Here is a 20,465-nt window from a genome sequence, read left to right on the forward strand (position 1 = left end):
CTAACAAAAAAAACTTTTGTTCTATTTATGAAACTGAAGGCCTTATTAAAACTACAAAGCTCTGTGACAATAAAGAAAGCCAAAAACTCAATGGACATATGAAATTTAATATTTTCAGATGATGGTCAAGGCCTAGGCTCTTTTTGTGTTTTATTTTTTATTTATTATTTAATGTATGCATGCGATTTATTTTCCTTAACATTTGGACGTCTGGCCGCCATGGAATAATTCACATCAAATCACTCGTTTTATATATATATATATATATATATATATATATATATATATATATGTGTGTGTGTGTGTGTGTGTGTGTGTGTGTGTGTGTTTTGTTTGTTTGTTTGTTGGTTTTTTTGTTTGTTTTTTTAACAACTATATTATGCCGCATGTTCCGATTTTTTTTTTTCGGTGGAATTCCCCTTTAATGGTTCCAGTACAATAACAGTACACTAGGGGGAAGTATTTCGCCCTGTATAAAAAAGACAAAATGAGGCAAGTTTTGTTTCAGAGAAACTCTAACGAGCAGTCCACCTGCTTGGCTTTAGCATTGAACAACTCATGGCGTCAGTGTGCGGGGTTGATGGAGAGAGACTGAAACACAACATCTGTGTTTGCATTGATGAGTGCAGAGAGAAGCTGTACGGTTTAAGTCGGGACATCTGGAGCAGACCGGAGCTGGCCTACAAAGAAAAGCAGAGCCATGACTTGCTCGTTCGCTTCTTTTCGGAGGCGGGCGGCTGGAGCGTTGAACCCAGCTACATTTTAGAGACGGCTTTCCGGGCGACTTGGTGTCTCGGCGCTCAGAAGAACCTCAAAGTCGTAAATGTTGGTTTCTTGTGCGAATACGACGCCCTGCCTGGTCTCGGTCACGCGTGTGGCCATAATCTCATCGCAGAGGTTGGTGTAGCTGCAGCATTCGGCCTGAAGGGGGCGTTCGAGAGTCAGGCAGACATTCCTGTGAAGGTAAAGTCAACGAAGATACTGAAACACTGACAGATTACTTTTTATTTTAAATGTTATTTAAACAGTCACGTACAGGGCTAAATGACCAGCTCCAATTCCATCTGGAAAGAATTAAACATGCAGATTTATATTGAACCTATTGGAATGAAAGGACAGTACATTCATCCACACATGAGCAATAAATTATAATTAATTTTATATTAAAAGTTAGATAAATGAAATTAACATTGTAAATAAATAAATTGACCTGTATATAATGTTGCTCAATACAGTGCTTGAATAAATTCATCTAACAGCTGAGTTGTCTTTTTAGCTTTTTTATGCTGTTGTATTTAGGAACCAAAAAAAATGAATCTGCAATCAGGTAACTGCAGAATAGCCTAAAATTAGGAACCAGAGTCATGACTCTGAAACTGTGTATATGAAATTTGCTGAATAAGGTTACAGACAAATTACTATTTTTTTTTTTTTTACTCTATTCGTATTGTAGTACAAACGTAATATGGGCTTACTACAACCCTGGACATTTGAGTGTGTTCCCTGCTCCCAACACACCTGATTCAATAAATCAATGATCTAATAATCAATAAAAGAAGTGTAAGTACGGCCCCATCTCATACAGAAAATAAATACATGTAAAGTGGATTTGTCAAGTGTAAAATTTTGGAATGAAGCAGTGTGTGTATGTGTGTATGTGTGTATGTATGTATGTATGTATGCAGGTATTTATCTCACATTTAAAAATTCCATCCCGTGTATTTCATGTTATTCTTACTTAACATGTCTCAGCATTTTTAGGAGTGTAACAATATGCATATTTTCAGGCTCAATACAATTTAGATTCTGAGATTTGTTAAAACATCTTACATTTTTTACATGTTCAGTTTCAGTTTCAAGTTTCAGTTTCAAGTTTATTTGTCATTTGCACAACATATCAGGACATTCATGCATTGAAATGCTTATGGTGAGGCTCAGGTAATCACTCTACAGAAAGTAAACAAAGTAAAAATAAAAATACAAGAAAATACTGAAACTGAAATAATATAAATATACACAAAATATACACAAAATATAGAAACAGGAGGGACTTATGTAAGGAGAAGAAGAATCCTCTCTGCTATGTACAAATATATTTATATTAAACAAGAATATATAAATTTTAAAGTGACTTAAGTGACTCAGTGTTATTGTTATTAAAGTGACTTGGTGTTAAATGTTATTGTCCATAGCAGTAATATGGTATAATAATAATAATAATACTGACAAAGTGTTAGCTCTACTGGACGTCTATCCTGTAACAGCATTTTTTATCCTAATTTAATGTTTAATTAGAGATTTAGTTTAATGTCTAATTGCATCTCTTTTAAATTATTGTTTTTTACATTCTCATTCTATTCTCATGCATCTCTTTAAACTTTAATTTGAAATATCTTTGTCCTTTTTCATTTGTAAAGCACTTTGAATGAACACAGTGTATTAAAGGTGCTATACAAATAAACTTGCATTCATAAGCTCTGCAAATCAGGTGAACATGAATCATAGGATTTTTATGTCATAAGAATGTAAATGCATAGAAGAGTGAATAGATGGACCAAGGTTGGGCTAAGTGTACAATAATGTGCATGCTTCAGATAACAGTTCTGGGAACCCCTGCTGAAGAGGAAGGAGGAGGTAAAATAGACCTGATCCAGGCTGGAGCGTTTGCAGACATGGATGTTGTGCTCATGGCTCATCCCTCCCAGGAAGATAAAGCCTTCCATCCCTGCACTTCCATAAAAGAGTAAGCATTTTTAAAGTGTTAGGTGTCACATTTCATTATGGTCTGCACATGTTCACTGTCCTTTGCTATGCTGACCTACGATCTTTTCAAAAATAATTTTCAAAGAATTTCTAAACCAGCATAGCATGTTTACACTCTGTTGTCAAACATGTTTTTCAGTTGCACTGTAAAGTATTATGGGAAAGCCTCTCATGCTGCTGCTTACCCATGGGAGGGTGTCAATGCGCTGGACGCTGCTGTGCTTGCTTACAGCAGCTTGTCCGTGCTGAGGCAGCAGCTGAGGCCAGATTGGAGGCTGCATGGTAAGAGACAGACATGCGGACACATCTGCTATGGAATTTCGTTCTTCCTATATAGTATCCTCAAAACATTAATCCTGATTAGCCTGATGCAGTTGTTCATGTTGGCCTACTTTTGATCCATGGTTTATGAGCATTGTCACCACATTACCTTTGGCAGGCATTATCAAGCATGGTGGAACAAAGCCTAACATTATTCCAGACTACACAGAGATGGATTATTATATGCGTACACCGCTGCTCAAAGACCTTCCTGACCTCAAAGATAAAGTAGAGGCATGCTTCAGATCAGCTGCCATAGCAACCGGCTGTCAAGTAAGTGGGAGAAAATAAAGACTGTCATATTATTGTGACTATTGATGTTGAACTTAAGGTATTTTGTTTGTTTCATCTTCTTCTTTGTTATTTAAATAGTCACTCAGTCACTGTCATTATAGGTGGAAATAACATATCCTCACCCAGCCTATTCCAACATCCTTCCAAATCCTTCCTTGGAAAAACACTATGAAGAGAATGGCAGAGCTCTAGGCATGGAGTTCAAAGAAGGAGGCAGTAATTTTTCCGGTAAATAAATATTTCAACTTTTTGTTGTTTTGTTTTATGTGCAAATCATATTCGTTTTAACAAATAATGTTGAAACCACCTCAGCTTTTAATGGACCTGTATCATGGAAAAATAAATGCCTCACTATTTCTAAATAAGAGTTTGATGTAGGATGTAAACATTGTTAAAGTCTCACGACATACTGTTCAGTCCACATTCCACACACTCCATATATGGAAACTATGCTACAAAACAGCCTGTGTATTTACCAAAAACAACGCATTTGAATATATCTGCCCTTTCAGCCTGCAACAGTTTAGCCCAACACATTCAGAAGCCCTGGACTGCTTTTTTCATGTGGGACAATACAGGACAGCAAATCAAAACAGAGATTATTAAAAAGTATGACTCATAAGTGAGAATTTTTTTTTCTTTCTCATTTTTATTAAGTTTGTTTTTTTGACAGGCTCCACAGACTTCGGCAATGTGTCCTATGTTGTCCCTGGAATTCACCCTTTCTTTTACATCGGGACTGAGGCACTGAACCACACACTTGAGTATGCAACAGCTGCAGGTGAGCTTCTCCCAATGGAAAAGTTTTCTTTTGACTTATTTAACTGTCAGTAGGAATAATTAACCCATACCACATGCTGCCACCACCATGCAGTTCACTAGAGATGGGATTTTTGACTCCTGCATTGTGTTGTGTCTGTGTTTGTCTGTTGCTCTGTTTTGGCGAAACAGCACTTTGCTACATGTGTCTATACTTAAAACATTTCAATGTGGACACTAATGAGTAACAAGCCAGATTTGTGGATTACTCAGTTTGTTTTTGTGAGTCACTGAGCGTGACCATTCAGCACTACAGTAACATCTGTAGCTCCTTTAGCCCTTTTAATTAAGAGCCCATATGTGGTCCAAAGTTCATTTTTTTCCGCTCTCATAATTTATAGTTTATAGATCAGTATCTTAGTAGTTACTGAATAATTTGTAGTAGTTACTGAACAACAAGTCTTAAGATTAATAAATGAATAATAAGCCCAGGGTTCAAAAGTTATTGGTGACCTCCTGAAAGCTGCTTGAATTATATATGGTGGTCCTGTGTGAAGGACTGACCAACTCAAAGCAGGCAGATGATGGTAGCACAACCTTTTCACCACTTTTAATATTCTTGTGCATTTTACAGATTAAAACACATAAATATTACACTGCAAAGTCTCTTTAACCTTGTCTTATCTTAAAATCTGAAATGTGTTGAATGCTAATTATAAAACACAGTTATTTTCCATCAATGATTTATTTTTTAGAAGGGCAACAATTTAAAACAAAAAACTCCAAACATTGATTTGAAGACACCACACTTAGAAACATGCCTGTTGTAATTTTTCAAAGGTGTCTTGGTCTAAAGTGTTAAAATCGTGTATTATACCACCATGACTGGCTACCTCGTCTGACATTTTATGAGATACACAAATAAGAAGATGCACTACTTTTTCACATTGATAAGCAGCAAACAAAAAATCATGCCAAACTACTTGGTTCTTTTTAGAGAGAAAGTCAGAAACATGTTTTTTTTGTTTTGACAATAACACCAGCTCTGAAACTTCACAAAATAAAGAAATATCCTTAAATCTCAGTCAATACCTATCTATTATGCTATCTTTTTTAACATATATATATAGTTATTCATTCATTTTTTTTATTCAAATACAAAAAAATAACATAACTCATGCAATAAATGTTGGCCTTCTGGCCTTGGTGAGTAAACTACATATTCACTCTCTGTTACAGGCTCAGAGAAAGCACAGATGTACACGCTGAGGACAGCCAAAGCTCTGGCCATGACGGCTGCTGATGTGCTTTTGAACCCAACCTTACTCAAGCAGGTCAAAGAGGAGTTCATAGTTGCCAAATGCTCACAAGAGCAAAAAAGCCAATAAGGCATTTACTCCATAAACAGGTATGACTTAACACATTGAAGCATTGCCTTATATCATGTACATTGTGATATATCACGTTCATTTCTTCTCCTGTTGTGCACCATATCAGAGTACCCTGAAGTTCCAGTAACAGACTGCATCATAACATAGCATGTAAGAGTCCTTTAATTCTGTCAGGTGTTAATCACATTTCTAACTTTTAGCATGATCTGTTAATGAGATGACTAAGACAGTGTGTAAACAGGTCCCAGGAAAAAGTGTTTGATTGCACCATTGAAACTTTCGCAAAATGGATTGTTTATTACACTTCTCAAACATGTTCAGATATGATTTACCTACTTGAAGGACAAATAAAAAAAATAACCTTTTTAGAAGGTAGAGGGAAGTTTAATGGATAAGTAAATTCTTTTTGGATTTGTCACGTTCCTAAATATGAAAGAAATGTTCTTAATTTGTTTGTTGTTCTCTGACACATCTTTTTCCCCACTGAAGACTGTTGTTACTGGCATTAATCAAATAGCATCATGCCTCTCGATTCACATGTAATTTATCCTGAAAAGTGTCCTTATTACACCATAAATTATTCAGTTTTGTGATGTAATAGTAACCAACTTGATATGGCTTTGCATTGTATTCACTATTATACAATGTGGATACAGTTAAAATAACATAGAAATGCATAATTACAGGCCAAACAACAAATAAAAATGAATGTCTGATTCTCATATACAACTTCCCAAACACAACAGTGCTTTTTTTAACAGTCTGGTATCTTTAGTTTTTTTTTAATCTACCTGGCATGCTCATGTACTTTTGTTTTGGTTTTGTATTTTTCATAGTAGGTTGCTATTGGCATTAGAATGGTACATAGGACAGATGCATGTATTTGGCAAAACAAAGCTGGGTCCTTATCTGTAAATAATGAATGGGTAATTCTTTGTATCAAAGCAAAAGGTGTTTATTTTCTCCTGTAGAACATATTTTATTAAGGAAGGTTGTGGTTGGTCAAGTTATTTAGAACAGTTCATGAGTGCTCATTCATGAACAGGGCTTATAGGTATTGAAAAAAAAAACTGTCATTGGGGCAGTACGCTCAAGGGTACATCTCAGTACCTTTAGTCAGGGAACATAATTAGTTAGTTAAGTGACCCTTATTAGTCCCACAGTGGGGAAAATTTCACCTCTGCATTTTAACCCATCGTGCAGTGAAACACCTCATACACACTAGTGAATGCACACACACTAGGGGACAGTGAACACACTTGCCCAGAGCGGTGGGCAGCTCTATCCACAGTACCCAGGGAGAAGTTGGGGGTTAGGTCCCATGCTCAAGGGCACTTCAGTCATGTACTGTCAGCTCAGGGGACCAAACCAGCGACCTTCCAGTCATAAGGCTGGTTCCCTAACCTCCAGCCCACGACTGCTATAATCCATTGAAATTATATTTTCTAAGTTGTATTGACTCCACACACCTCATCTCCAGGCTTTTTATGTTATTGTTCTGTTTTAAAACATTAGGTTATAAAAAAAGGTACAAATATGTACTTTCACCTGTGAAAAACCTATTTAAGGTGCACAGTTGGACTTTAAAACCACTGTTGTACCTTTTGAGGGTACATTTACGTTGTTTGTACCTTGATGAACCTGTACAGTACCTTTGTTTCTGACAGTGTCTAACTTGAACCTTTTTACACTACCTTACATTACCTAGTTTTAAACTATTTCAGTGAGAGATTCCAAAACTGTTGTCAAAATGCAAGAAACAAGATCCATTTTTTAAAAAGTACAAACAGTTCAAGACATGAAGCATGAAGAAGGCAGAATGTACCTTTTTATTTCCATTTGTCAGTGCCTCATTCCTCTAGTCAGAATATGTCACAAAGGATTCCCTGCCTTCAGTTGTTCAAATCGCATTGCTGTTTAAATAGAGGCAGGTGCTGTCCTCTGGCTTTTTATTGTGTTAGGAGTAGATGGACCAGTAGATGATGTTGAAGAGGGTGTAAGCTCCTGGAAAGATCACCCTTGAGTACTTGTCTATGGCATGTGTGTCTATCCAGATGTTAACATAGCCTCTTGAGCTTTTCACCTGCCTGGGGGTCTGACTGTCTGCTATTGTGAACTGGGCCAGCATCCTCTCCTGCCTCCCTCCGTTCTCTGGCATCCCATAGTTCCCTGTGGTGTTCTGGTCCATGTCACTGTAGCCAGTCGTCATCATGATGTCCTCGTCTGGGTTTGCTATACCACATGTGCAGGGTAACTAGGGAGTAAGAGCATCAACAGGATAAATTGCTATAATGAGGTGTTGGTTTCCACATTGTAAATTATAGGAGAAAGTGTTGTTATTTGTCATCAAGGATATTTTAGAAGTAACTGCATTATAATATGGAGTTAGAGAAGCTGGATGTGCACACTTGATTGCCAGTCCATTGTGTCATTATTTTTACCAGTTGGTTGAGTTTCTTTCTGCTGTATATTCTTAAATAGTTTATTTTTGCAAACACAACTGAAAACAATTATTTTATTCATAGTTGTTCATAGCCATTTGTAGCCCCTTTCTGCAGGCCACCTAGAGGCCATTCTGCTATTGGAAATTAACTAGGACACTGCTGTGACTCTGTGTTGAGCTGTTAGTAAGCAATGAGGGGTAAAAGGGGTGAAAACAACTCAAAACTTCTCTCTGTGCTAGGATGAAACAACTCCAGCTTTCTTGGTATTGAAAAGTTGTGCACGACTGACACAATAAAAATAGCATTGAAACACAATAAAAACACTTTTATAAATTATGCTTTCTCACCTATGAAGATGATAATCCAGTTCATTTCCAGAGTTCAATTCCAAGACTTGTAACAATTGGATTTAATGACTTTTTAAAAAGTATAATAGCTAATGTATTATGAAAAACACTTTTTTATTTTTCTAAGAAGGGTGCTATTAAATGTAACACAGCACTATTATTTCTTATATGTGTAAAGCCCACTAACAACAACATGTATCACGAAAAAAAAGAAAATTTTTCAACGAGGTCTATAATGCATGCATCATATATTTTGTCACAGAGTACATATTTCAGCTGAGGGACCTCCTCCAAAACAAATGGAAATTGCATTTCATGACTATCATGAAAAAGGGTTAAATGTGACACTACTGTGTGCTGGTGTATTTTGTCTGTTCCAAGCCTGTGATACATATTGTGTAAAGTAAGAATGTCCTCAAGTATCATCATGTTACATTTCACACTCTTAGCTCATAGCAAACAGTGTATAAAATATTGACAAAGTACCGTTACCAACATCAACATGTCAGCCTGTTAGTTATGCTGGTGTCAGTAGTGATGCGTCTATGTGTAAATGGGAATTTCTCTGATTTTTCACAATTTCTGCATAATTTAATGGTAAAAATGTAAATAGTCACTCAGAGTGGTTTGATATGAAATGCTCTGTTCTGGAGAAACTTACAGAGTCAGAATTGTTCACAGTGGTGGTGATAGGAACCAGACATAGGAGTATAATGCCTCTAAAAGCTACATCACAGAAAGTTATCACATGAAATCATTACAAATACACTGAATTTAAAATCAAGTCATGGTGGAGAGGCACATGCAGTGAGTAATAAGACAAAATAGTCCTAAAACAATTTTTTAGATTTATCATTATTTTACTATTATTAACATTACATATAAAAACTGATCATTTTGCATAACAAACAAAATGGCTATATTTGTAGACATTTATAATTTAGACTTTAGATTGTAGACATCTAATATTTGCGACCCCTGGTTCCTATCAGCGCCACTGTAAAGAAATCAGTGTCAGTATGTTTCTGTACATTGTGCAGTCACATCACTCTGAATGACTTTGTTTACATCTCAATGATTGACTTGTGGCAAAAGTCTGGAAAATTGGTTAAATTGTCCTTTAAAGCCATAAATCAGGGGTGTCCAGCTCTGGTCCAGAACAGTTCAGGGATTTGTCTGCACAGTGTATTTATTGATTTTTTAAGTTTAGTGGTTGTGTTTAAACAGGGAAATCCCCAAACTGTACTGGACACTGGCCCTGAAGGTCCAGAGTTAACTGCCCCGTCATAGATCACATGTGAAACTGTGTGCACACTTACTCTCTCTCTAAGCTTCCTCTCTCTGCGCTCCTGCACTGTGGTCAGGTAGTTGACTGCTGCATACTCTATTACAGAGAGGAAGACGAACACAAAGCTGACCCATAAGTAGATGTCCACTGCTTTGATGTAGGACACACGCGGCATGGAGGCGTTGACCCCAGTGATGATAGTGGACATTGTAAGAACCGTAGTGATACCTGAGCGAAAGCAAAGAATTGTATGACGCTTCTTTTTGCAAGTCCTGTAGTATCACAACTGATTTCACAGATTTCTTAATAACCTGAATGAAATGTGAAATTGAATTGTTTTGTCTAATCATAAATCATGTGTGTACAATTTTGTGCAAGTTTGTATACTTGTGAGGCTGGACGATGCCTACAGAATCATGGTGGTGTTAGGCCTACCTAAAGGTACTCTAGCAGGCACAGCTCTGCGATCAATCCAGAAGGACACCCAGGACAGCATGACCATCAGCGTGGCAGGGAAGTACGTCTGCAGCAAGAAGAAGAAAATGTGTCGCCGGAGGGTGAAATGGATGTACAGCCTGTTGTACCAGCCTGTGAAATGAGAAATACTGTTTAATAAGCTTGACAGCATACAGCAGGGGTCACTTCTGGGGACAGTCCAGCCATAGAGCTTGAGTCCAGCATGGTTTAGTGACTTTCCTGCTCTAACACACCAGCTAATCCTGGTAATTAACTGATTAGTTGAATCAGGTGTGTTTGAGCAGGGAAATCAGCAAGCTGTGCTGGATTAAGGCCCTTCAGCACTGGAGTTGATGGTCACTGACATACAGTGCATGGCAGTTTTGATATTTGTTGATAAAATAATGGATTACCTGTGCTGCTGTAGAAAGCTAGCTTTGTAGTTGTGTGAAACTTTTGGATGAGAAATTGCGAAAGTGAAATCCTGTCATCTGTGTTCAAAGATTCATTTCCTTTCTTCCAGTACAACATGAGGTCATCATCCGTGTATGCATCTGAAATGACAGCATATTCTCTTGGACACCACTTATGTAAACAGAGCACAGTCCTACAAAACTAGAACTTGATTAGTGTAATATGGTTTTATATATCAGTAATAAGTATTGCTTATATACACCTTAGTATGTGAAAAATGTTCTGGATAGAGTTTTCTAAAAGCTGTGTACCATCATGTCACAATCATCACTATTCATCATTACATGCTTACTGTAATGCTGATTGTGTGATACTGCTGATTGTGCTGATACTGTGATACTTTGGGAAATCAGTACTTCTATGCAAAGTGATTATAAATAAAGGAATATATTTCACATTATCTACATACAGCTCTCTATCTCAAGTGAGCAGGTCTGGGTGTCCAGAGGAAAACGACTCAGGTCCATATTGCACATGGCAGTGACTGTTACCCTGAAAGACACAAAGGACATCATCATGTACGCTTATTTGATATTATTTTGACAGTTTCATTCTATTAAATGGGAGTTATAATTTCTGCATAATTGAACTGTTAAGATGTAAACAGTGTGTTGATGTGAAATTCACCATCCCAGAGAAACTTACTGAGTAAGAATTGTTTACAGTGGTGGTGACAGGAACCAGACGTCTGAAACATTTAATGCTACATCACAGAAAACTGTTCCATTAAATAGTTACAAATACTCTGTCTGATATCTATATATATATAAAGCATTGTTGTACGACCGTTTTGAGAAAAGCTTTTAAGGTATTTTTTTATTATTATTCATTTATGGTGAAGAGCACCTCTTTTTTCTTTTGGGACTAATCACTGTTTTACCATTATCAACATTATATGTTAAAACATTACAAAGATGATGGGTTCTCTGCTCATTTTGGATACAGAATACAATGGCTATATTTGCATTGTAGACATCATGAACCCTGGTTTCTATCAGTGCCACTGTGAAGAAATCCGAGTTGGTAGGTTTCTCTACAGTGCACCATTTCGCATCCAACCACTGTGAATGTTATGTGAATGTTATGATTGAATTATGTATTTTTTTTAATTGGTGCAACATAAAAGGGCCTCAGTATTACAAATCACTGTACAGTAAAGCTCAGCTATTAGACAGAGTGTTGAAAACGATGCTCGTTCTACCATCTGATGATCTTTAAATGAAAAGATCCTAAATGAAAATCTACTGAGCATGTTTGACTGTTTGATGATAGAATGCAAAGTTATTGATTTTTGCCATTCCATGTACCATATATTAACATTATATTTACTGGATTGAATTTATCTTTGTGTTTATGGGTTTATTTCTTGTTTTATGTATTTCATGTAGAGTGATATGTTCTCATTGGTGGCCATTCATTGTGATGAGCGTTAGTAGTAGGTTTATTAGCATAAGCAAGAGACAAAGCTTTAGGGTTGCTCTTTTTATTGTTTACAAGAAAATGCAGGCCAAATCTTTACATAACTGTAGCTTCATAAGCTACACAAGGTTTGGAAACCTCTGTTCTCTGAACTGAGGAAAGAGGGGAGGCAATTTCTCAAGTGTTTCTGCAGCTAGCGGCATTGATCCACAGTTCATGAGTTCAGTATGGGGTAGAATGTTCTAAATTTAACTAAAAGTGGTGTACTGTGGACAGCAGTAGCCTGGAGGCAGGAATGTTTGGACACAGTTGTGGGTTTGATACCCAGCTGATGCCTTCTTCCTGCTGCTCTGCCTTGAGCAAAGCCCAAACCCTAAGCTTCCACAGAGACTGTGGATGTGTCCTTGTATTAGATGTGTTTTATTTGAGAAAGTGTACCTCAAACTGTAGAGCACATTTCCATCAGGATAAACACGCAGCATCACGTTGTCTGTGGTGGTGTCGTGGATGAAAGATCTTTTGGAGTGAACAAAGAATATGTCAGGCACCCAGATCTTCTTCACCAGTCTGCTGTCGAAGGTCATGCTTTGGTTGTTGCTGCTGGGAAAGGACAGGCGCTCATCCTTCCAGTAATGCCTCAGATACAGAGTCATGGTGAAGTCCTGAGACATGAGAAGGTCAAAGGTGATGTTTAAAGCTTTTCTACCACATGTTTAAGCTTTTAGAAAATAATTAAAATATGCAGCTAGTGATGAAACATATCACATTTGGCTACAATTTAGAGCAACTCAGGCTTTTCAGAAGACTTTTGGCCAATATTGCTTTGAATGTGTTTACGTTGTCACTAAAACATCTGTTCTTTTTTCTGGTTAAATTTCTTTTCTCTTGTCTACTACACCCCCAACAAAAGAAAGCCTAACAGTTCTTGGATCGTATTTACTTGCTTTTCATCATGCTTCTGCTTTTACTGGAATTGCTTTCTAAACAGCTATGAAATAAAATATTTTTTTTTTAAATAAAAGACTTTTATTTAGAGTAATATTTAAATAGTATTAAAGTTTCAAAACATACCATTCACTCCCTAGTCTATACAATCTACATATGAAAACTACGCTGCAAAAACAGCCCCTTTTGAATTTGAATTGTTTTTATGATGTCAAGAAAACCAACACATTTACATGTATCTACTGATTCAGCCTACAGCAGTTTAGCCCCAACCATTTATGCTGAAGTTATGAGAAATGTTTTAGCCCAGCCTGCTTTTTAGCAACGCACAATACAGGGCAGCCAGTCAGAAGAGAGGCAATTTACATATCTCAATCTTAAAGGCACAGTTTAATTGTAATTTAATTATTTCATTGTAAAGGATAAGGATAGGTTGGAAAATGGTCATGTAAAAATTAATTACAGTTGTTTTTGGTTTACAAAACCACAGAAACATTATAAGTGGACCTCATGGAAAAAAAAATAAACACAAAGAAAATGTAGGATATGGGCCCTTAAATGTTTAGTCACTAACAGTTTAAAATCACTCAGCTTATTCAAATATTTAACTATTCAACTTTCCTTAAATATTGTTCCAAAGATGTTTAGAAGTTTACCTTGCTTTTGTAATTTAAAATATGCTCCAACTAATTTACAGACAGTGAGGACTCACCATATCAACTTCAGAGATAGTGTCCAGGCTCTCCACCTGAACATCTACTCCCACTGGTATGGGAGGTCCTGTGATTGCACAATTAAATGAAAGAAGCACTTTATCAGGTCATTTATTTTCATACAATAAAGGCTAGCAAATTTTTTGATTAATCGTGACCTCTAAAATGTACACACTATTGTAATTCAGGGCTCAGGGAAAGGGTTTCAACAATGAACAGGATTTGATGGTGTTTATGGTGCACAGGATTTTTGCCCTATTTTAGCCTCAGACTCTCCATTATCCCCATAGTACAAAAATACAATTAGGTCACAATGGATCAAAGTTGTAGCTCTCACATCTGGACTGTGTCCAGGTCTCTGTTTTGCCTTCAGTAGGTGATTTTAAAGCTGTCAACAGTTGACGTCTGAAAAGCAAGCAGTTGAAATCAGCAAAAGATACTAGTTAGAACAGCACAAGATTGGCCAGACCAAAGTAACAGATTAGGGCATCTTATTCTATGTGATAGTGTATTTTTAACTTCATTGTCATGGCCTTTTCTAATAGCTATCGTTGTGTGTTATGGCCTCTTTCAGAGCTTGAAAATGCCTCCCTGTTGCTGCTCTCGCTGGGATGTTAAGTCAGAATACTTAGAGTCACTATTAATACAAAGGTCATGCTGTTTTCTAATCCTGTACACTGTGAAACCCACACCAAATCCCTGTACACTGACCATGAAACCACAAACAAATCACAAAATCCCGTTCACCCGGAGCATATTCAAATATTACCAGTGTAGGCTGTAGCTTTGAATCTGTCAGGGTCAGCATGAATCTGTATGAGGCACCACAGTGATACTCCTTGAGGATTAAGCAGGTTAATATGGCATTTTATACTCGCCCATAGAAGCATTTGTGAGTTTGCTGACATCTATCAAACTGAATGCATATTATCACTGTCAGAAGAAAACCATGTGTCTTTTTTTCCTCTTTACAGAATTTAATACACCAGCTGACCTTTACATTGGGTCGAAATTTAATTAATGATGAATGGACTAATAGAAATGTTCCAAAATTACTTAGAAACAGATCTTTTTACATTAATATCCATTGTAGGTTGAAAATGTTTTTTTTACAAGGTTTGTTCCGACAGTGATGATATATTTGCAGATATTTCATATCACTAGGTAGTAGGAATAGCACTTTGAGAACAAAAAAGAGAAGAAAAAAGAACGAATTTGATCCAGTCCTGCAACAAATCTGGCCTAAAACAGCACACACATAGATTAAGTAATGTAATGTTGTTAGCTACCTATCTTTCTATAGAGACATATAGGGTTCAGGTAGTTTAAGTATGATAATCTCCTTTTAGATGCTCATCTTAAGTGAAGTGCTTCAATTTAAAATAGCTCATTTAAAAGCTTAGTAGTTTTGTTCAAGTATAAATGTCCAATCAGTATCAGCTGGTACTCAAGCCTTCAACAGCAATATCAGAAAGGAAAAAGTGGTATCAGGCCATCTCTAATTTGAATTACAGTTCCCTCAGTAGACGTTGCCTTAATTTTCTTTAACACAAAATTGACAAACACATGGTTTAATTGGGAAAAAAAGCTCCATGGACAAAAAATTAGTCACATGCATAATTTCCTCTCTGATATGTGGGTAAACATCCCCAAGCCTGGATGACATCAGCAATTCTGTCAGGCAAAGATTACAAAAGTCTATTGAGTTCCTATCCATTTTAGCCCACGCTTCTTCTAACTTTGTGCTTCATGTCTAAGCAGAACACTGCATTGACATTTCCACATTCCAGGATGACAACTGTAGGGTGTCTGTATGTGACAGGTTCAACAGACATGCTGGAACAATGGGACACTGTGACTGACTAGCAATCTTGGCAAACCTCGATCCCAATTCTCAATTTGGGACAGGAGGTAAAATGCTAAAATAGGCACACATGAAATGTGTATCCAGTTTGTGTAAAAGTGGGTTGAAATGGTACAGAAACTGAAGTGGCTGGTGTAATGCTTGCCACTGATAAGATTGCCGCTCTAATTTAAGCAAGGGGATGTGTAACCAAGTATTAGAAAATTCATGTTGCATATGGCTTATTTTTTGCCCAGTAAGCCTATACTGAAAACTTACCTCCAAATGCTGGCCTCATTGTAAAGTCATGGTCATCTATCCTTAATAGTTGCTCTGATTTTGTCATGGGAGATTTTGTCATATCAGGACTTCTTCTGAAGATTGGACTGTTTAAACGATCACATATAATAAAGCATAGTTTACATTTGTAAGAAAATAAAATGCTGCTCATATAATCCACATGTCTTTCAGTAATGTCAAACAGCCTCATGAAAACACTTGATTTAACATATCTCCCCTTCTGGAGATATAGCAGAAAGTGTGGCAGATGTAAAACTGTCCTGTAGATATTTATGCCTGAAACAAAATGTGATGACTCACTATACTGAGACTGATCAAACTCCTGAAGCCTGTAATACAAATTCTAAATTCTTGCTTATTTCGCAGAGAACACTGGTTTAATGTACTGAAAACAACAGAAAAATGTTCAAACAGTATGAAGCAAAAAGTCAGACCTGCCAGATTTATGCGTTCCTCCTTGCACCACATTCGTTTCCCTCCGAATTCTGTACAAAAGAGGGTATAGACTCCACATCAGCTATAACACTTAAACTGCCATCCATACAAATAAATCATAACATGGTATATTTAGGGATTTCCCAGTATCGGGGTTGTTTTTGTCCTGTTTTCTGCACTGATGCTGACAATAGCTTAAGACTGGTGGCCTTGTGGCCTAGAGGTCAGTTATAGCATCATTATTTGAACATTACAGCTCATTCCTAACAGAATTTGCGCATCTCTGTGCAGTAAGCCTTGCCTGCGTAATATTAAGTAGGTCACAGTAGATGAATTTGAATGCCCAAAATGGATTAATGTAGGAACAAAGGAAGAGAAGTGCACGCTGCCTCACAGACTGTTGAAGTGGGGTGGCAAGGCGTAAAGTGGTGTTTTAATATTATCTCCTGTGACAATGGCAGGGTGTTGCTCTTCGGGGCAGGGGGAGAGTGCTGTGGTAATGGCTGCTGCTCCCCTCTGTCCCACTCACTCAGCAGCTGGTTACTAATCCTCTTGGCAAAAAGGTCCCTCCAGTACACTCCCCTCCTCCCTGCCCCAGAGAATGCACAGTCTACACGCTGCAGTGTTTTTCTTCTACTCTCTGTGTGCTCTCTTTCTTGCATATACAGTACTGTGCAAAAGACCACCCTACATGTATTTAATTTCCATTCAAAATGGCCTTAAGTACAAGTTATTAAGTTTTCAGGAGATATTTCTGAGGAGATTAGATACAAGATAATCCACTTACACAAGGAAGGAGAAAGTCAAAGAGAATTAAGTGAAAAAACAGGAGTTTACAAACCTGGATTAAAAGATATAGAGAGAATGGGACTCCTAACAACTATGTAAGACCTGGTAGACCTCCAAAACTGTCACCATCAGAAAAACAGCACTTAAAGCTTTCATCTTTGAGAGAGAGGAGAAAATCAAGCTCCACTCTTGCTTTAGTCCATCTTTCCACTGTGAGAAGACAACTCGACACTATGGGTCTGAAAGGATGTGTAGCTGCCAAGAAGACACTACTTTGAAAAGGCTATACACATAAAAGAAGAAAAAATTTCAACAAAATCAAAGAAAGAAGCTGCTGGTGTTCTCGGAACAATGGACTGTACACCTCAGAGTCCAGATCTCAACAACACTGAATGTGTTTGGGATTACTTGGATCATGAGAAGCAGAAAATACAACCAACTTCTAAAGCTGAACTGTGGAGGTGTGGGAAAATATCCCTGCAGAAAAAAATGGAAGCTGTAATAAAATAAAGGCAAAGGTTAGACACACTAGAGGCAAAAATTTATATTATATTATATTATATTATATTCATTTGTTGAGGTATCAGTGTAACTTTCTGTTTATTATGTGCTTCCTGCTTTTTTCCCTGACATGAAAAACTTGAATGTAATAGCCATTTTCACTGGAAATCAAATAAAGGGTCGTCTCTGATTTCTGCACAGTCTTGTCCATGCCTGAATAAAGAAATGTGTATATTAATAATACAAAGTGATTTGCCTTTATGCCTTTACCTGGGATGCTCACGTTTTCCTAGATCTGCTTCAAGAGAAGCTGTAGAGTAGCTGTGGGAAATCCCAATAACACTACACAGTGTCATCTAATTTGAAAAGCTAACTGCACTTCCAAGAAGCTGAGTCAAATGTTTGCAGCTAGTGGTTTTAGCCTTTGCTCTGTGCTGAAAGAACTCATACAAACCATATGTCCTCTGATTACAATATCTCTGGCAGATTAGGCCAGGAAAGTGCCATTTGGATACATTAGGAGTCTGTTAGTCTCAAACTTAGAGCCAGAGTTGCTGTATATGATGAAGGATTTATAGTGTAGACCTGCTACTGAAAAATCTTCTATCGCATTTGACAACTAAAAACATGCAAAATCAAGGAAAGGAAAAGCAAAACAACAGATGTGCTACAAATTTGGTCAAACAGACATTGAAGTTGTGTTATTTAGTGTTTTCTTACCTAAAACTACACCCATTCTGCGCTCAGTGTATTCTCGGTATTGCTAAATAGTAATATTTACATGCCTCAGTCAGACACCAGAACCTTAATTTGCTGCCTCTTCTCATACTGAATTCTGTGCAGAAGCCCTTAGTGCTCTTAGTGCCTTAATACCTTGGCCCTTGTACTTTCACTGCTTACACTAGAGATTAGTCAAGTCATTGTCATTGTGTGTTCTGTATGAAGTAAACAACAGCAGCAGACCTTAAATTTCAACCTGACACAGTGCATGAAGAGGTTGAAATAAATGAATCATAGTTAATATCTAACCAACTTAACTCAATCAGAAAACTTTTTGTCAGGTCTAAATTAAGATCACCAAAACTATGCTCCAAATGTTTCCCCTTCAGTCAAACATATGATGCATACAGTCCAGCAAAACAAGAGAAAAAACCTTCATGGACTCTACACTATGAGGCTAAAGTTAAATCTGAACGTGTTGGCCTTTTGTCCTGCTTCATCTCTTAACGGGTTGAAGAACTAGACTAAAGCATTTACAATTTACCACTTTCAATAATACAGCAAAAAAGACAAAAGCCATTATATACTGTTGGAAGTCTACTGACCAAATGACCTCTTTACCTGCTTTGCTTGTAGGTCTCCAGTTTGTGACCCCTCTGAGGAGCTGACCTCCCGGCTGCACCTATTAGCCAGACACAGAACAGCAGAACTACAGCATCTATCTGCATGGTGCACATACCCCTGCACACCACCTCCAGTCAGATTCTACACGCCTCACAGGCAGAAGATCCTGAACACACAGCCGAGGACATAGTTTTTTAGCATTGGAGCCTAGGAAGAATGCACAGCTCTGCTCTCACTGTAAACATCCCTCAGTGCTTAATCTCCCCACTGGGAAAAGCAATTTTGACTAAACCCATAAATCCTTGAGCGTCAGATGGCACAGATTTGATCCCTCCAGTGGCGGATGTGCCGTGCTCGCTCTGCACCGCCCCGAACCAATTCTCCTAATGATCCACTGCTCTGCATTTCACTGTGAGGTCAGTCACGAGGATGGAGGATGCCGCACAAACAGACAGACGCACTAGCTGCGAGACGCTGGCCCCCCTTTTAGTCTGCTCAGATCATCCAATCTGGATGCATTTGTGAGCACTGGCTCTAAAAATACAGTGTTTTACAATTGTGCTTAGATAGACTTAAATCCTCTGTGACATTTGCCTTTTGCTCATGACTGCACAGAATAGCATAATACAAGCAAACCTAGCACTTAATATTAAGGAACTAAGCAATTATTAGTGCACGGCACACAACTTTCAATCTCTGACTGAACTTTCAAATTCTAAGTAATAATGTGATGGTGCTGTGACTGTGATCATGAAGTAGGGTTAGTTTTATGAGTCACTTTTTTTTAAACTGGTATAAAAAAGCAGTGTGTGTGTTTGATATGTTTGATGCTGGGATTGGTGATCTTAGTGACCTAATTCTAGTAAGTGGGAATGACAGTAATGACATTCTGAATAGAAACATAGACCTCTGCAGTGGCTGTGGTTATACTTTATTGATCAGTGAAAAGGTAGGTTGGATTTTCATTTTGGCCAGTGATGTGGCTGCAACACTAGTGCTGTAGTACTCAAGTCTGATCTCAAACTTGTCTCTGGTCTCACCAGATTCTGTCTTTGGTCTTGACTGAGTCTTTTTACCATTAAGAAAATGATATATTTTGTTTATTTTTCCTTTTAAAGGGCCCATGTCATGAAAAAATTAATTCTCCTCACTTTTTTCAAATAAGAATTGTAGAATGTAAATATTGTTAAGGTTTCAAAATGCACTGTTCACTCTCCAATCCATACAGTTTATATATAAAGTTGTAAAAACAGCCTGTGAGTTTATATTTACTTTATCTACCTATTTTGCTTACAACAGTTTATCCCCACCCATTCCTTCTGCCTGGACTGCACAGGTCATTTACATATACCTGTCTTAAAGGCATAATAACAGAAACCACACAGTTTAATTCTAAGAGATGAAGAGAGGTTGGAAAATGGTAAAATGTAAAAATTAATTATGACTGTTTTTGGTAGATAGAAGCACACAAACATTATAAGTGGACCTGGAATGAATGAATGAATGAATGAATGAATGAATGAAAACAAGAAAAATGTAGGATGTGGGCTCTAACTGTCACCAACATGCACTGACTCAAGGAAGGAAAAAAATAATTGTGTCTGTTTGTGTTTCATTTAATTGCAGTGAAAGCGGTTAA

General features: G+C 37.4%; 2 protein-coding genes across 6 annotated transcripts; one reads left to right on the forward strand and one right to left on the reverse strand.

Annotated features, from left to right (window-relative positions):
• The first annotated feature begins 487 nt into the window (after window positions 1-487).
• On the forward strand, window positions 488-11,879 carry LOC118823475 (peptidase M20 domain-containing protein 2-like). Of its 5 annotated transcripts, XR_005008530.1 has the most exons (9): window positions 488-963; window positions 2,595-2,743; window positions 2,903-3,045; window positions 3,203-3,357; window positions 3,480-3,606; window positions 4,052-4,159; window positions 5,377-5,545; window positions 5,635-5,678; window positions 9,713-11,879. XR_005008530.1 is itself a non-coding variant. In XM_036593138.1 (8 exons), exons 1-7 carry the CDS (start codon window positions 559-561, stop codon window positions 5,523-5,525), a joined length of 1,236 nt encoding a protein of 411 aa, XP_036449031.1. In that variant the 5' UTR covers window positions 488-558; the 3' UTR covers window positions 5,526-5,545; window positions 9,713-11,879. The 5 variants fall into 5 exon arrangements, 3 of the variants coding, with proteins under 3 accessions (XP_036449031.1, XP_036449033.1, XP_036449030.1); XR_005008529.1 differs by having other exon boundaries at window positions 5,377-5,678; XM_036593138.1 differs by lacking the exon at window positions 5,635-5,678.
• Window positions 7,476-19,259, reverse strand: LOC118823476 (gamma-aminobutyric acid receptor subunit rho-1). The gene is made up of 10 exons (XM_036593141.1): window positions 18,824-19,259; window positions 16,192-16,242; window positions 15,737-15,843; window positions 13,614-13,681; window positions 12,395-12,618; window positions 10,947-11,029; window positions 10,477-10,617; window positions 10,043-10,195; window positions 9,639-9,835; window positions 7,476-7,782 (listed from the first exon to the last, which is right to left on the reverse strand). Exons 1-10 carry the CDS (start codon window positions 18,937-18,939, stop codon window positions 7,486-7,488), a joined length of 1,437 nt encoding a protein of 478 aa, XP_036449034.1. The 5' UTR covers window positions 18,940-19,259; the 3' UTR covers window positions 7,476-7,485.
• Window positions 19,260-20,465: the final 1,206 nt, after the last annotated feature.

This window comes from Colossoma macropomum, unplaced genomic scaffold (genome assembly GCF_904425465.1).
Source record: "Colossoma macropomum unplaced genomic scaffold, Colossoma_macropomum, whole genome shotgun sequence".
Classification (NCBI taxonomy): domain Eukaryota; kingdom Metazoa; phylum Chordata; class Actinopteri; order Characiformes; family Serrasalmidae; genus Colossoma; species Colossoma macropomum.

Coding starts and splice junctions, on each gene's coding strand:
- LOC118823476 (XM_036593141.1), bottom strand. CDS start 18,939: ATGTGCACCATGCAGATAGATGCTGTAGTTCTGCTGTTCTGTGTCTGG. Junction 11,030..12,394: donor AATGTGCTCTACAGTTTGAG/GTACACTTTCTC, acceptor TGTGTCTTTCAG/GGTAACAGTCACTGCCATGT. Junction 9,836..10,042: donor GCCTGCTAGAGTACCTTTAG/GTAGGCCTAACA, acceptor GCTTTCGCTCAG/GTATCACTACGGTTCTTACA.
- LOC118823475 (XM_036593138.1), top strand. CDS start 559: ATGGCGTCAGTGTGCGGGGTTGATGGAGAGAGACTGAAACACAACATC. Junction 964..2,594: donor AGGCAGACATTCCTGTGAAG/GTAAAGTCAACG, acceptor TGCATGCTTCAG/ATAACAGTTCTGGGAACCCC. Junction 3,607..4,051: donor AGGAGGCAGTAATTTTTCCG/GTAAATAAATAT, acceptor TTTTTTTGACAG/GCTCCACAGACTTCGGCAAT.